This window comes from Columba livia, chromosome 6 (genome assembly GCF_036013475.1).
Source record: "Columba livia isolate bColLiv1 breed racing homer chromosome 6, bColLiv1.pat.W.v2, whole genome shotgun sequence".
NCBI classification, from domain to species: Eukaryota; Metazoa; Chordata; class Aves; order Columbiformes; family Columbidae; genus Columba; species Columba livia.
The window spans coordinates 13,207,474-13,224,711 of NC_088607.1; the positions used below are offsets into that span (position 1 = coordinate 13,207,474).

Consider the following 17,238-nt stretch of genomic DNA (forward strand, 5'->3'; position numbering starts at 1 on the left):
GAACGTTGCCATCTTATGCATTAGCCTCTCGAGAGTCAATCAGCTCTCTTCTGTCCTGTATCTACTAATGTCTCTATGGCTAAACAAAGCAACCTGGCATTTAAATGAATATTATTAATTCATATCTCCTGAGGACAACTGTACTATTTTACTGTTCCAGTTTAATCAGAGGTTAACTTATATAGTCAATTATGAATGAAAATAGATTGGAACAAAATATATGAAGTATAGCAAATAATTTTAATCAAAATTGCCAAAAATTCTGCACTGATTCATTCTTAGATATTAAAATTCAATTTAGGACATTTTCACCTGCTTTTTCTTTCCAGGTCTAGGCTTACGGCAGAATCACAGATGAAACGTCAAGTTCACAAAACACAGTATTTGACTGGAAATTTTCAAATGTGAATTTGTCTTCCAAATAGTACCAAACATACAGGACTTCAGAAGAACTCAAGCAATATCCTTTCACAGGGAACTGCATGTTTTATATAGCAACATCTGCAAGTTCCAACAGCTCTAACATCATCCTCTAAAGAATTAGCAGAGCTAAAGACTCCAGGTAAGTCACAAGATAAATAGCAGAGAAAAATCAGTGCTTCAGCTAAGATATTAAGTGGCCAAAATCCGTTCCTATGAGTGCTAAGTTATTTTGCTAAGTGCAAAAGATATCCACCCTAGCAAGCAGCATGATACATTAGTATCCAGATAACTTCAAGTTGCAATATCCAAAACCAGGAATTATTTAGAACAATGTGCTGTAATGCCACAGAAACCAGGAAATATAAATTCTCCTTGATTTTGTTTTCAGGTTGGACTAATTAAAGTATTTTCTAGGATCAGAAAATAAATTATGAACTTAGCGGTACATAAAAAGTACTTGTAAGCAGCCACCAATTGTCACTTTATTTTTTAGTATTAAAAGGAGTGAAGGCTGCACGATCACTAAATGATATAATTGGCCCAGTCCTACTAAATGATTCTTTAAAAACTGTATTTATTTCTACCTGCTGTAGAAGATAATAAGGCAAAACCAAGCTCTCTTGTAACTCAGACAGGTACATTACAGGTAAGATTATTTTAAATATAGAAACAAAAACTTAAATGAAGCAACATCATTAATTTATTGGACTTGAAGAAAAACTAGTATCAAAAATCCACTATCATTATCTAGAGATGAGTTTGTATTGGCCCCTATTGCAAGTATAAGTATATACGAATACTTAAAATAGTTGTAGTTTTCAGGAGATAATGCATTTTAGTAGTCCTGTTCACCATGATTATGGTTATCAGCTTGCACGACGTTTCTTCTCTGAATCTGAACAGAAAGCAGAATAGGCTTTTTAACCAAGCACCAGTTAATTGCCCAGAGTTGGAAAACTTGTCTTCGTAACCGTCGATTAAATACAAATATTTGATTTTCCAAATTCCTTTGAGAATCTTGTATACACAATGCTTCCAACATCTTAAATTCAGGGTAATAAATGGAATACTATAAATGGGCGGAATATTGCAATTCAAACTGAGAAGCATGAATGCAATTCAAAACTACACAAGTATAAAGGATTCTCTAATTTTTCAATTTCTATTAAAATATATATACACTATAGATTATCTCTATATACACATACCATATATAGATACCCTATATCTTACATAGTATACTGCAACATATATTCTACCACTATAGAATGTGTTCCCACAGAAAACTTAGAATTAGTATAATTGTACAGATGGTACCCATTATTATCATGATGATGGCCACAAGGCCATTAATTTCTTGGAGGAGTATCCTTTAAGTGAAGGGCTCAGAGATGACACCAAGTAAATACCAGGAAAATGCCCTTCTCCAATGTAAGTGCTCTTATATTAGTGTACAATGTCCTTATTACCAAAAAAGGCTGGCAAATTTTACTGAAATACAGGCTCAGCACTTCATTCAAAAGGTTAACTTATGAAGATGTCGGCATTTTAATTAGTTACGTGCATCTGTATGATGAAGATTCTCGGTCAGGAACTTTAGCAAGTAAGAACCACAGAACACATTAGACATTTTAAAGGTCTGTTTTCACACCATCTGAACATTAACTTCTGGGAATTTAGAAAGCAGCTTAAAGTTGATGAAAATCTTTAACACTTCCTTATACTGATTTACCTTAAAGCAATGTGTGCACTGAACTGATATTTGATACAATAAGGCAAAGTAACACATAATAAAGTAACATGATATAATGTAGCTAATTTCTAAAGCAAACTGATTACAATTAACACTAAGAGCCTAAGATTTTTCAGGGGACTTAAGCAGATCAAATCAAGTGCAGTTTCAAACTGTCTCTCTTTTATGGTGGTGGTTTTTGTTTTTAAAGAATAGTTTGCAACCTAATTGCCAAATTTCAAAGTTTAGATCAGCCTCCAGTGCTAATATTATGTTTCTCCAGTGGCTGTCAGAACCCTGGCAGTCCATTCACTAGTTCTAAATAATCCATGAAAGGCAATTAAAAAAAAATTGGAAAAACATCTATCACCAGCAACCTCAAAATTCTCTTTTCAAGGGCCATCACCTGATACTGAAGTACTGCAAGGGCCTATAAACTGAAAAAGGATGGAAAACTACACCTTTATTCATTAGCCAAGAGCAAAAAGAAAAGAAAACAGCTTAAAAGTGGCCTCTTTGAAGAGGCTGAAAAGGGCTCCAATGAAAGTTCTATACAACCAGAAACCTTTGCCATCAGTAGTCTGCAGTTACATTGCGCCTCTGATCACAAGAGAGACTTGCAACAGCAGGGGAAACACTTAGAATATTTCTAAACATTACTTAGAAGTCAGTGAATACAAATGTATGACTTGTCAGAGCTAAAAAAGCTTCAGAAAACTAGAACAAATAGTTTCAAAGGAAATAAACTCTTCTAGTAATTCAGCTAAGTCGTTAAAACAATAAGCAAGACTCTTACATTTGATTGGAAAGAAAGAGAATCAATCACAAGTTTTCAATACTCTCAAGACTTCTGTATACAAAACTGGTTATCACTAGACATAGCATTTTTTAATAATTTAATCAGCCAGGCTTCATAATACTATCAGAATAATTTCAGAGTTGCGTTTGAGTTTGTATTTAAACATTTGATACTTTGTCCAGAAGACGGTTATACAACTAAACCAAATACTTCTCTATGAGAAGTCATAGCATGTAAGCAAACTAACTTATTTTTAATTAGAAGTCCAAAATGTACAAAGTCTTATTTATCTGGCAATTCCATTTTATCATATATCTGCCAAAACGCTGTCACACACAGATTCCTAAGATCTTAAACAAAGGCAAATGTGTTTTTGGCAAATGTAACTGACACTAGAGTGTTGGGGTTTTTTGTAAAAACAAACAACACCACCACACAAAATAAAAACTCCAAAACCTCCCACACTTACATTATTCAAAGACAAAGTCTTCAAACATTGACAGTTTGGTTCTACTTTATAGTTTTGATTCAAAAATTTGAGAAAATATTGATTGGCTATTTTTGCAGTGTCTTATTTGAGGTGTATATCCAAGAAAAAACAACCTCACACACTCTTGCTTTCAAAACAGTTTCTTGCCAAGCATGCTCAGCTGCAGGAACACACGCACAGTTGCAGTCTGTGTGTAATCCTTGTTCTCAAACTAGAAGAAAACAAAATGAATGCTGCTCAATACATGCACTAGGAGAGGGTTTTTCAAATAGGATTATTTTTTCCAGGAATACTAGTACCTATTAATCTTCACATGTGCCACGTTGACCCAGTTTACCAGGGCAGCTGCATGTGTAATTCTGACTACTACAATTTTAGAAATAGGGTTTAAGTTTGAAAAATCCCGTTTTGACAGTTTACACTTTGTCATTTAACATTCAGAATAAATCTCAAAGCGAAAAAAGCACACCCAACTGGAAAAACTCTTTTGTTGTACACAAAGTACCCTGAAATGTAAAATTTACCAGTTGTCTTGCTCAGACACCTTCCTCTACAGACTATTGCTAATGCAGACATGCCTACAGATAAATATGAAGTGAGAAGAAGTTTTAGGATAGGAAAGGAAATGTATGTGGAGGAGAAGGAGAACATATTTAGCATTATGCCTTTGAGGCTTCCCCAGCCATTTCTATGGGACAGTGCATTACATCCATGAAAAGGGAAACAAAACTCCACTATGAAGTTTAAAGAAAAACTTTAATGCTCTGTAAATGTCATTAGAAACAGCATTATATTTTTATAGTCACCAAACTTCATGATACAGAAACTTGAGACATATTTTTCAGTCATTTTAACCAAAACAATATCTCACCTTCCACACTGACATGAGAACCACCATCTAGTCTACATATTACACCAACAACAAAATAAACTAGATGCTCTTAAAACACAACATTGGCACAAAACCCTATGGTGAAAAAAACCCACAGAGCATTTGAAACTAACTGTGGCAGTTTTGGTGAAATTTGCAAACAAGTTACACCACAGTACAATAAAATCTGAAATAATTTCTACCAAAAATAGCAGAGTTTCATAAGTACCCAGATTTAATAAACTCTTAAATGCAGTACTCTATCAATGTTTCTCAAGTGAAGTAGCTTTCAGAAACATTGTAAATGCTATTCTGACTATTTTTTTTCTAGTTTTGAGAACCTGCTCCAGAGTCTCAAAGCATGTCAGCTCCCTAATTCTCTCATGCTTATCCTCCATGAATGTTTTTCCACAGTATCCCTAAATCAATGGTTGGGCATAAGTGCACTTTTAGAAATCAGAAAAGTAGCTAAAGATTTGCCTGAAAGCTACAGTCTTATAAAAAACTAGCAGCCTTATATCTACGCCACTGTACTCTACTTTCCTTGATAAATTCAGGAGAAGCATCCTTAAAAACACTACTTGTACCACTATACTTAAAGATTTAAAGATCAAACAAATGAGAGAAGTTAGGAGATTCAACACAGGAATTCTGCCACGTGAAGAAAGCCAAGATAATATAACTATTCAACCTGGAACAGGATAGGAAAATAACCATTAAAAGCCAAGGGAGCTTGGCCCTATGAACTATGCACACAAGTCAGTTTTACTGTTCGTGGGCTTCCTTCCATAGGGAAGAAAATAAAATAGTATGAACTTTACACGTAAGAAAATACAGTCTTTGTAAGGTTAGAAGCCATAGTGAACGTAAGTCAAAAAAACCCTACCAACCAACCACAAAACCAAATTAAACCAACAAACCCCACACACAAACTCCACACAGAATACGGGAGAAGTGAGCAACTCGGCAACGGGCAGGGTGGCGCAGAGGGCGGGACAATGACCTAATAGGTCTTTTCTATTTTAGTTTAATGGGGCTCCATGGACAGGAGGCGGCGGCTCCCGGGCTGTGCCGACACCGGCGGGACTCGGCCCCGCTGGCGGGGCAGAGCTCACCTGCCGCACCGAGCCGAGCTCTCCGGAAACCTGGTGCCCGCATCTGGCACCCCAAGGTGACAGAGCTCACAGCCAGACCAGCTCTGCACGGCGCTGAACTCGGAAGCAACGCGACCTGTCGTTTTTTTAGCTACGAGCGATGCTACAAGTGATCGGAGTTGCCCGCTCGCCCTTACCTTAAACACTTTACCGAAAGCACCATCTCCCAGCTCTCCTATAATTTCCCAGAACTCCTCAGGGTTCAAATCCCTCTTGACGTGTTCGTACTGTTTCTTCTTCTTCTCACCGCCCAGCTTGAAGATCTTACGAAAGTTGAAGAAGGACATTTTTCCTCCTGCGGGGGGAGGCCAGCCTGCGGGCGGCCAGGCGGAGGGAGGTGGCGGGCGGGCTCCGGCGGTGCCCCCTCAGCGCGCCGTGACCATCCGGGGCGGGCGGTCCTGCCGGGTGCGATTCCCACGAGGTCCGAGGAAAGTCCTCACGCCGCCTGCGAAGCCGTAACCGCCGAACGCTGAGAGAAAACAACAGCCCGAGATGTCCCCGCAGACCCCGAAAGGGGCCGGGCCCTCGCCGCCAGCCGCGGCGGTCCTCTCCCGCGACGGACTCGGAGGTCCCTGCCTACTCGGCCGGGCCGGTGACCATCGCGTCAGCAACAAGTGCCGGACTCCCTCCTCGGGACGGGCGGCTCGGCGGCGGCGGACGGGGCGGCGGACGGAGCCTGAGGAGAAGCGGGGTGCGAAGGGACCCCTCCCGATGGAAGGAGGCAGCGGAGGAGGCGGTCACCCGCTGCCCGCCGAGGGCGCTCCTGCCTCGGAGAACGGGGTCGGATGTAGGGAGAGGAGGAGGCTGCCCCGTTCCTGACTCCCGGCCGGTGCCCTCACGGAGCGGGACCCCGCGGCGTCCCGGGGCGCTAGAGCGGAGGAAGACGACGTTTCCCTCCTGGTCTCGCTTCCCCACCCTCTCGCAGAGCGGGGCCCGGGCGGCACCGTTTCCTGCGGGGCGGGGCGGCACCTCCTCCCCCTCCTCCACCACCGCCCGCCGCCGGCGCGTGCGCGCGCCCCGTGCCCCCGCCCCTCTTCCCGCGCTCCCGGAACCGCCTCGCGCCCCAGCGGCCACCGGCGCACGCGCGCCACCGCCAGCCTTGGCGCATGCGCACAAGCGCCACACCGACCGCTTCACCCGGCCCAACGGTTGGCCGCCGGCAAACGTGAGGGAGAGGCGGGGCTTCCCTTCCCACGTGACGCGGCCGTGTCGCCGCGAGCCAATAGGAGCGCGCCGAGGCCTCCGGCGGGTAAGTTGGTGTCTGGCCCCAAACTTGGGGGGAAGGGGCGTCCTGCGACCTTCTTCCCCTTCACTGACTTCCTCGTGGTCTGGAAGGCAGCGTTTGGGGTGGACGAGTTCTCGTCCTGCACTCCTGTTTTTCCTTGGGGGCAGGCTGCGTACTTGCAGCTGGGGGTAGAGGAAAATTGCTTTCTTTTCGTTCTCTGGTGGCCGCTGGGTGAGGGGCAGTAGGAACATTTACTCTCTGCTGAATTTCTTGTCCTGAGGGATATCCTGCTCCTCTGTTATTGCTTCCCAGCTGTCCCATGTGGGGAAGGTTTCCCTAGTCCTGTGGGTAGGGGCACAGCTGCCTTTCAGGGCCTGATTTCTCCTTGCAGCACAGGCGGACTCCCTTCTCCCCCCAGATTGCTCCCAGGTTTGATTGTGGAAGCAGAAGGGGGTGTGAGGGGCATTGTGGGGGCAGGTGGCACCTCCTGGAGAGCTTGAGCTTGGGAGCGTTTCTTCAAGGAAGGTCTTGGTAGAAAAAGACAGCATTGGAAGACTTGCTTTTGTTTGTGGCCTGTTCTCAGGTGTGCTGCTGTTTTGTCACAGCATTCAGTCATAGCAGGGTATGATGTTAATGTGCTGCATGTTTGGTATCTTGTGAGATTTAATCAGACTTGAGTTTCCTTATCTCACAGCCTTCCGTTCCCACAAGTGGGAACATCTGTTTGAAGCGTGATTGTGTTTTAATAGTTGTGTTGTTTATATGCCACCCAATGTGTGGTATTTCTTCACATGAAAGCGAGAGGTATTCCCACTGCCTGGATAAGGGACAATTAGCAGGCATCTTGCAGGCAAAGTTTAGGCCATGACAGGAGGCAGGAAGTCAATCTTACAATTAAGGCAGTGATGTGAGATCTGACAATGAGACAAACACCCAGTGAAAAATCATGTAACACCTTATCCTCATATGAACCTGAGTGCCTGCAGTTACCATTAATTAAAACTGCATTATAAGCTTCTAAAGATCAAGCCTATGGAATGCATAATTCCTCAGACCGTTTTATTAGCATGACAGTACTTTGCTAAGGAAGCTAGTTCGTGTGTAAACTCAATAATAACAAGGCATTGAGATGCACTGGTTGTGGGGATCATATGGCAACCTTGACAATCCCCTTGAAAGCAGCATGACTTTAAGGAATAGAAAGTGCTGCGCTGAGTCAAGAAAGGGATTTCACCAAAGGAGCAGTCTAATAGTGCAGGTGTTTATCCTGAAGAAGATTAGAGAGGTGGTTCAGAGGGAAGTAAGGGCATAGAAGTAGCCTGGAACTGAACTTTGCATCATGCCTTCACCATGTTTTTATAACTGAAGCATGTTAGGATAGAAGCCTTTAAAGAATATGTTGGCGTTGTATGTTGAGTAAAATGTGGTGCTAGTAGTATGTATGGTGTACAGGAACACACTGCGCTAGGCACTGTCCTGCCACAGAACAAGAAGATGGCCCCTGCTACAATGAATTAATGAATCAAGCAACAGTGTTGTGCCTTGAGTTAATTTCCTTAATCTGTATGAAGTCAGTTTCAAGGGTAGTACTACTCTATGAATAGAGAGCCTTTCAAGTGGTCTTGCTAACCTGATAGCTGTCATGATTTGTCATAATAATCAGCATTTGTTGTTCAAAAATGATTTTGGGTATTGTGGTTCCTTTGTGCTGACAGCTTGGTCACAAAATGTAAAACTGTTGAGGAGGGTGTTAAAGCCAAGACTGTTTATATGTGTAAGGGTAATACCAAGAAACAGCTGCGATCCAAATGAGCTGTTTTCCTTTCTTCTCTCTGATCTGGCTGGCTGGCTGCACCTATTAACTTAATTTGCAAGTTTCACGCAGATAGTTTGGATTAAATGTAATAACAAAGGAAGTGATTGATAAGGTTTCTCTAGCATTACCAGCAGCAATTTAGCTTCTTGAATCTTAATTTTTAAAACTCAATTTCTTTTTCCTCTCTAAAATACCTTTTTTTGGTTTAGTGCCCCTTCCAGTGGGTTGATAGCTTTGATTTAGATCTTAAAATGCAATTATGTCTTTAATAATAATTTTCACTTGTTTTCTCAGATTGAATATTTTTATCTTGCTTTCTCTTGGATAGAAAGTGCTTTGAGACTCATTTCCATCTGTTTATTTGAACTAATTGATAGAGGATGAGGGTAAAAAAGAAATCCAAAGCCATAGCATGAAATCTGTGTATCTAGGCAGGATTAGCTTTTCTTTAGCCTCCGGGTTAATGTCATAGGGCAGTGGGGGAGCAGTGGGGTTGTATATGCGTATGTCAGAGTTTGTAATAATAACTGGAAATAAATGCAAAACTAAAAGAAAATTTCTTGAGCTATGTGTGAACAGATGTAGTTGAGTTTGCTGCCTTAGTGAGCTGTCAGTTATTGGACTGGGATACCAGGGCCCGATTGTTTCTCAGCTTTATCAATAAATGAACTTTTGACTGTAAGTAGTTCACAAACAGCATCTATATAATGCATTGGTTTGCTTTGGACGTCTATGTGATAAAACAGACTCAGAGCAGAACAGGCACAGCAGTGTCATCTTACCGATGACTAATGTTAGTATGTGCTACAGATGTGTTGCTTCAGACATTTCTCAATATAGTCTTCCTGTTCCAGAGAGCTTTTGATTAATATAATGCTAAAAATATAAGATGAAAGGCTAGCACAAAAAAAAGGAGCAATTAATCTGCTGATAAAGTTTTGCTTTTAACATCTTTCTTTTTTTTTTTTTTTTTTTTTTGCTTACTCTTAACAAGTAATTCAAGATAAAAAACAATATATCTGAAAAGGAAAACCATGACTTAGTCTCATTTTTTCCTGTGTTCTTTCAGTCTAGAGTTACAGCTTGCCACTCAATCATGCAAATAAACTCTGTAAGGTCAAGGTTAATTGCTAGTAGCAAATCCTTCCTGATTTGCCTCAGCTTCATGGTATGGAGGAGGCTGTATGAAGCCTGGTTTTTTGTGGTTCTATTTTTTTTTTTTGTTTGTTTGTTGGGGTTTTTGTTTGTTTGCTTTCTGCTGGTAGCAGGAGTTTTTAGCAACTGTAAATGTTTCCAGATAGTAAGGATAAAAAGGTAAAAGTGAGTTGTAAGTATATTCAAAATTGTCCATCAGGCATTTAATGCAATGCATTTTGAAAATTCAGTGCTTCCTTAAAATACCAGAGTAAAGATGTTCAAGAGCTATCTTGCTTGTGCATCAAATATACTGGCTTAAAAATAGCTGTTACTCTTCGCTACAATCTTTTTCATCTCTTTGAAATTTAGAAGTCTTCCTTATACTTTCTGCTGCTTAATATCACCATCCTTTCCCATTGACTCTATTGCTTACACTTGCTACTGTTTTAAACTCCCTCTTTAAATTCTACTTCTGTTTCATTTAAACTGCTCTGCTTCAGTTTCTATTCATTGAAAATAAACACTTGCTTCAGAAATTTAATATGAAGTGTGTTCTTCACAGCATATATTGCCCTTTCACTTCAGTCCTACATCCTGTCTTCAACTCTTTCAAAATATTTCATGGTATATTTTTATATTGTCTTGACTTTCTGTCCACCCACGCTCTCACATGTCTCCTCCAGTCTTCTTTCTGATGCTTGAGTTCGTTGAACTGCTATAAGGTCACAGGTGGCTTGTTCGTGGTTAAATCTGAAGCATTATTCTTGTTTCATCCGTCCTAATCTGTCTGTCACCTTTGGCACTCAACACGGTCCCCTATGTTTTCTTTACTTGATATATGTGATGTTTTCACTGATATTTTCCACATGTAGTGTGGTGTTTTTCCATAGACTTTATCACTTCTCCTCTGTTCTGTTCTTGAAGCTAATGTTTTCTGCTGTATTGTACTAATTTAATTTCTAAATGCCACTGTAACTTCTAGATCCTTCTAGTCAAGACACTACCTACCTTATTAACCTTCTGCATTTGCATTCTTGTTTTTTGCCAAGACCTCCTGTCTGCAACCTGTGTGTATCTAAAGTTATTTCCAAAAGTTGCCTTGCTTTCCTCTCACTCCTTTATCCTTGGAGTTCAGGATTTTATCAAATTAAGTTCTGATACTTCACCGTGTACCACCATAGCTTTACCAACTTTCCTCAGTTCCTGAGGCTCTATGAGAAATTTTGGTGGCTCTCTCATTCCTGACCCTTTTCTCCCTTCTTCCATTTGTCATCCATCATTTTTCCTTTCCTACTGTTCTGAGTGTGTTGCTTTCACACAGGAGCACCTCAGTTCAGTGGATTTTAAATACCTTTTTGTTTTCACTCTCTTTCCATCTTGTATATGGACCTTAAAAATTTTCCCTTTCTTGCCTCTTATGACGTTAACTTTGTCCTTTTTCTGTGACCCCTCTACACTTGCTATGCTGTACCTGACTCCTGTGTCCTAATGCTCTGATTAATGGTGGTAAGTACAGAGGAGCTAGTAGTATAATTTGTTAATAATCCATGTTTATGACAGGGTGAAGAAGGAAATACTAAAGAGTGCTTAAAAAAAAAAGGTCTATTTCTTCATGATGTAAGAGGATGGCCTAAAAGGCTGTACATTTCTGTACATTTTCCTCTAAGGAGCGTCAAGTCATGTTATCCATTTACTGGAAGCCTTGAGAGGAGAGACTATGTTGTATATAGCACCCTTAAAGCCCTTATATTAAATGTACAGTTGATCTGGTTAGAGATTTATATTTCTGTTCTGCATTTGAAATTTAAAGCTGTCTTCATAAAGAAACAAAAAAAGAGGCTTGGTTATGTGCTCTGTTTAATGAGCCTTTCTTATATGGATAACAAAAGTAATTCAGTTGTATATAACAGAAACAGGAAAAAATTGTAATACCAGAGGTTAGATGCTCAAGAGGTCACCCATGTCTCATTAGCCAGAATCTATGCCTCTGTCAATAACCTGGAAACTACATGACATGACTGCTTTTTTTTTTTTGATGCATTACCATAGGACCAGTTAATCTAAGAATTGCCATAGAAACTTGTGGCATTTGGAAGCTTCAACATATAAGGGTATTACTTGAAGTTTGCAGTAAAAAGGTTGACTGTTAAAATGTTTAGGAATAGGATTGATCTAATTTTGGCCTCAGAAAAATCTGTGTGTTTAGTCTAAATTGGCCTGGCTTTTTCAGTAGTCAGTAGGAAAGGTATCCTCAGAGGGCGATGCACCCTTTCTCATTTTAGATACCAGTATTTAATTGTGTAGGGTGAGTTGTCCTGGAAACGTGTGATGGGGTGGTTCTTTCTACCTATGGAGATACCACTGCCAGCAGAACTCTTGGGGTGCATATCTCTTGATATCAGGCAACACCTTTGGGAATGATGACAGAGCAAATAGAGAAGCTGCCAAATTACCTGAATGTTTCCAAGTAAACCAGTGATGTTTTATGGAATAGGCTGTATTTGAAATTAAAGGTCAGAAGAAAAGTCTGTAAGATACCTTGACTAAGGACCATAATATTTCAAAAAGCAGTACAACAATATTTCTTGGAAACACATCAGGTGAAAGGCATTCATACTTTAATGTGTTAATTTGATTGAAGTTATCACAAAAAAATAAAGATTTTTCTTATTGCTTCCAGGTGATCTGTAAGAAAACCACCTTCAAGACTGATATTCAGAAACATAGTCATATATAATTGGAGGGGTAAGTTGTGCTTTTATATTTATTTGAGTGAGAAGCAAACCTCAGATTTAATGGAAGGGCCGACAATGTGAACCTTACATAGCTGATTCTCTTTATTGATTAACTGGCAAATGCAATTAAAAACTTAGGGATTAAATTTTTTCAAGTAGACTTGACACTTTGGTTTGTATTTAACTGAAGAACTTTTGTAGGAGTATTAAAATATTGAGCTCTATTAATGGATAGATGCATTTTTTTATTATGGTAGCTGGTCTCATAAAAATTCTTTCTCTCCATGTCTCAATGACTAGAACAATCTTTCACAGCATTACATATGAACAAGTCTGTCTAGGGTATTGATTTCTTTTAATGTAGTATACAATTAAAATACTACTACTCTTTGCTATAGTGCCATGTTCTTTCTAACCATTTTATAATCATGTGATGAGGTTACATTTCATTTACAGCAAAATCTACTTAATCAAAACTGAGCATGATCACAAGGCAGAGTGTTTAAAACTTACAGAGCCCCCTCCCTCTGATGGATATTAGAAGCCTTAGTTAAGTCACATGAAGGCATGTATTACAAATGCTTCACCATGTTTGTCTTTTCTCCAGATGATAATTAGACCTTTATTTCTTGCATAGGAGTCACGAGTTAATTTGCTCTTTTTGTTTGTGGCTTTCAAATTTGCATTAGTTCACATAGCAGCTAGGATTAGAAATTTATTAGGGGATAAAGATAGCTTTGCATCTTGGTATTTCTTTCAGTCAATACTGGCACAAAAATTGTCTGAACAAAAATCCCACATTTATTACTGCTTTTCTTTCTGCAAATCCTAAATTTCTTCCTCTGTTTCCCAGGAACCTTCTTTTTCTAGAGTGGACATTGTTTTCTCTTTTGATCCTGATCAGCTCTGGAATCTTGTGTCTGAATAACTTGTTCTGTAATAAGAAAATTAGTTCTTTTAAAATATATCTTTATATGTATGTGTATATATATATATATATATATTTATTATTACGCCTGGCCAACCAGCCAGCAAACCTAATCCTGGTTATGTGATAAATGTAAGCGGGAAGTTTGTTATGCCTTCTACATCCATTATTAAAAATATACCATACTGAAAAGTAGGGAACATTTTACACACACACACACACACAGACAATCTGACAAAAATGTATCACAGAAAACCACTAATTTAATATCCCAAACATATGAGACATTGCAGTAGGATAATATTGGAGATGTTTCTACTAGCAAAAAAGGGAAATAACATTTGGAATGTGAGATACCAACTGTTTATTAATAGTTTTTAATTGAAAAAGTGGTGTTTTTACATTACAATTATATTAGAAATGTTTTCTCTATGTGTAGTGTTCTCTTTTTCCTAGATTTTTATAAGCTGTTGTATAATTTTAATTTTTGAGACAAAAATAGTTTACTATGTGTTGTGAAGTAGAATTTGGTGTTATGTAGGATCTCTTCTTGGTACAGCAGCAGTGTGCGTAGCTGTAATAATGTGTCCATTGTTAAAGCAAACAGCAGCTATTGTGTGTTCAACAATAGTATATGCAAACTTTGGGTACTAGGACCCGCTTATGAGAAAGCAGTATTGTGATGTGATGCACTTTTTCTCTCGAGTGACCTGGAATCTCTATTTCTTAAACATAAGGAACCTTTAATCTAATATCTCATCCACAAAATTATATTTTATAGTAGACGTGATATTTATGGATTAAGCCAAAAAAGCCCATTACGTTAATTGGACTGAGTTTTCAGTAGCAGAAAATAAAATTCGCTATAGGAAATGTAATTCCTGTGGTTTCTGACTGGGCTATAATACGTTGTTCTAGATTCAGAAGCATGAGGTAGGGAGTGTCATCTATTCAAATTCAAATGCAACTAAGGAGACAGTTAAATCTGTTTATAAAAGGCTGCTCATTCTTTTTACATACCAGGAAGTCAGAAGAGTAGTGATTTTATCGTGTTAGTTGTGACAGTGATTCGGGTAGGGAACGCAAGAAGTTGTAGCCACAGTTGTTGGGGAGGTATTTTCTTTGAGGAATCTTAGTAGTGTTTTATCAATTTGGTGATTTCCTATTGGATTCAGAAAAAAAAAAAAAAAATTAAGGGTGGGCAATAATCATCACTAGCAAAGAAGTGTAGCCACCTTTGCTCTGTAGGGAAGAAGGCCATTAAGAGGATACTCATGTTGCAGGACAGGTATTCCTGAACAGTTTTGGTGTGTTCTGTATCAGGCCTAGATCATCTTTAGACAGAGCTCAGAAGGAGTATCTGTAAGATGTTAATTATTTCAGGACATCCTCAGAGAATTACAAAAATTGCCAACCCAAAAGTTAATAGAGGACAAAGTCTCTGGATTTTTAATGGATCCTAATAGAGTTTAGCAGCTGAAGATAAGGGATAATGAGCCAGCTTCCCTTAGCTGAGAAGAAGCTGCTCTTCAGATCAATCAAAGTTCATAGAATGCAGTGTAAGACATTGTGCAGAACAACTTGTCTTAAGGAGTCAAGAAATATCTACACACCTCTGGCATTTCTAAAGCTTTTTGGTTTTGTAGGTCAGAGGAGCCCAGGTGTGACGAAGAAGTCCTGTGCTTGATTTCAAGTATAAAAGTCCTAGTCCTCAGAAAGGTTGCAATGTTACAAAAGAAACTTGGAGGATATCAGGTTGAGAATTGCACGATTTTTCGATTTAAAATAACAAAAACAACACCACAACAAACCAACCCACACCTTTTGGTACTTTTCCTAGATGTTGGTTGAGAGGACTTGTGTATTAGAAAAGCATAGCAAAAGCTTTGTCCTTACCTGCGATGATAGTTTGAACTTCCACCAGTAAAAGAGGGAATACCATAATAATATAATAATATAGATACTCCCGATGCTGCCCCCCCCCACCGCTGCCTTTCATTTTGAAAGGGTTTGTCTTTTGGAATGTTTAATAATTTTTCTACAAGAAGTGCCTTCAGACTGGAAGCATTACAAGTCTATTTGGAGGAGGAAAAGAATAATTTTGTGAAATACCTGAAAAAAAACCACCGAAGAACAAATACAGTCAGTCTATGAACAGAGATCAGTGTCAAGCTAGCTGTGTTAATCTTTATAAGAAGAGTAGCAGATAGGTCTTAGTCTTCCAAAAGAGCTCCAAATGAGTGATCTCAGTCTCTAGTTATGCTTACAAGATATAGGATGGTTCTGGTTGGATCTGAGACTTCAAAGTTATTCTGATTTGAATTATTTTGTATATACCAACAACAGTGCTGTATGGGCACTATATTTTAAGCACAGCCTCACAGTGTTCTGATATAGTTAAAAGGTTCACTTGTATACTAAATAAACTTAAATTGATTTCAGTACATTAAACAGGTCTGTCATAATCTAATGCTTTGGTATGTACTGGGAATATTTTGAAGACTTTATCACAGCTGTGCAGCTAGACCAAATTGTGGGTTAATCATTTTGAAGTCTCTCGTCGTAATGGAGTGCTCTCTTGTGCTATGAACGTTCATACAGATTCTGATCTTATTCCAGAGGCTGTTTTAATTTACATCAGATGCATAAACTAATTTAAAAGGGAGAGAGGGAGGGAAGGAAATGGGCAGGAAATCTTGCCTCTAGAAATTGAGTCAACCCTTGTCAGGGAGTTTACAGGCCCAATACCTTCAGAAAGCTATTAACCAATGGTTGCCACTTCTACACAAATTTTTGAAATTTGGAAATCTTTATTCAAGAAGTGGCACTAGATCTATTTTACATGGCTATAGCAAAGTAGGAAAGCTAACTGTGTTGCCTTAAAATGGGGTGAATTAGGTTTTGTTCTCATTGCTCTGTTAGTTAACATAAATGAGTTAATATAGGTTTATGTTGAATCAGTAAATTACGTGTATCTGGGAAAGTGATTTTCCTTTGTCGAGAGCCTATTTGAAATCCTTTTGCTATCAAAGCGTCCATACTGCTGTTTTTCGAAGGAGCAAACTTATAAATAAGAAGTAATTTTTTAGTTTTGTTTATTTTTATTTCACACTAATAACTGAGAACCTTCACTCCCAGTGAAAGAATGTCATTACAGCTCATTCTGGCAGCACCGTGGGTGATTAAGAGCTTTCAGAGAGGATTAATCATCTTCATAGGCTTCCTCCTGCCCCCTCTCAAGACAGGTTACAGAATTAGTTGAAGAAGCTACTTCAGTGTGATTATCCAATAGCTTTAAAATACAAATAGCAAGAGAAGCTTTCTGACTCTCAGTAGTGACTATTACTACATTATTTATGGTAAGCTTACATCTATCTATGGCAAATAAACGTATAAAGCTAGTTTACTGTCTGTTGAGTGGTTTGCTGCTTTCTTGATACATAGGAAAATATCTTGTTACTAATGCATGAGACAAGGATCTCAAGGAGCTACTTCTACTGTTTATTTCATTGCATGCTTCCTTGTTAGTTTTCCAGAATCCTGCTTTTGGAAAATTGGGAGTCAAAACCTTGTTACAAGGTTTAACTTTCATATAGAACAAATTGCAATGCCAAATAAGGCAATCTAGAACTGCAAGCTTTGTCCTCCTTCCTTATAAAACAACTGGTGTTGGAGGAGACAACCTGTCTGGCCTCCTGCAGCCACATGTGCCTGTCCAGAAGGATTTCTGGGTAGTGCTGTGGAAAGTAGAACCAGAGAGAGGGAAATACATTACAGGTGATAACATGGAGTCATTAACTCTGCTGGTAGACTGGTACACAGTAGTGGTGTCAGTTCTAGAGAAGAGGAGGCTTAGAGATGACCTCATCACTCTCTATAACTACCTGAAGGGAAGTTCTAGCCAGGTGGGGATTGGTCTCTTCTCCCA

The 17,238-nt window shown here is 39.2% G+C and overlaps 2 protein-coding genes across 5 annotated transcripts in view; one reads left to right on the plus strand and one right to left on the minus strand.

The window, feature by feature from the left end:
• Positions 1-6,411, minus strand: part of SLK (STE20 like kinase) — a 50,459-nt gene extending 44,048 nt beyond the window's left edge. For 2 of the 3 annotated variants that reach the window (XM_005508544.3, XM_005508542.3), the window contains exon 1: positions 5,607-6,411. In XM_005508544.3, the coding sequence (XP_005508601.2) occupies positions 5,607-5,756 (150 nt within the window). In that variant the 5' untranslated portion in view covers positions 5,757-6,411. The remainder of the gene's footprint in view (positions 1-5,606) is intronic. The other variant, XM_005508543.3, reaches the window with a different exon arrangement.
• A 233-nt stretch (positions 6,412-6,644) lies between these two features.
• The window catches only part of STN1 (STN1 subunit of CST complex), a 46,897-nt gene continuing 36,303 nt past the window's right edge, over positions 6,645-17,238 (plus strand). The window contains exons 1-2 of one of the 2 annotated variants that reach the window (XM_065067124.1): positions 6,645-6,718; positions 12,328-12,392. The gene's annotated coding sequence lies outside the window, so the exon portion shown is untranslated. Of the gene's footprint in view, positions 6,719-9,776; positions 9,825-12,327; positions 12,393-17,238 lie in introns of those variants that run through there. The other variant, XM_065067125.1, reaches the window with a different exon arrangement.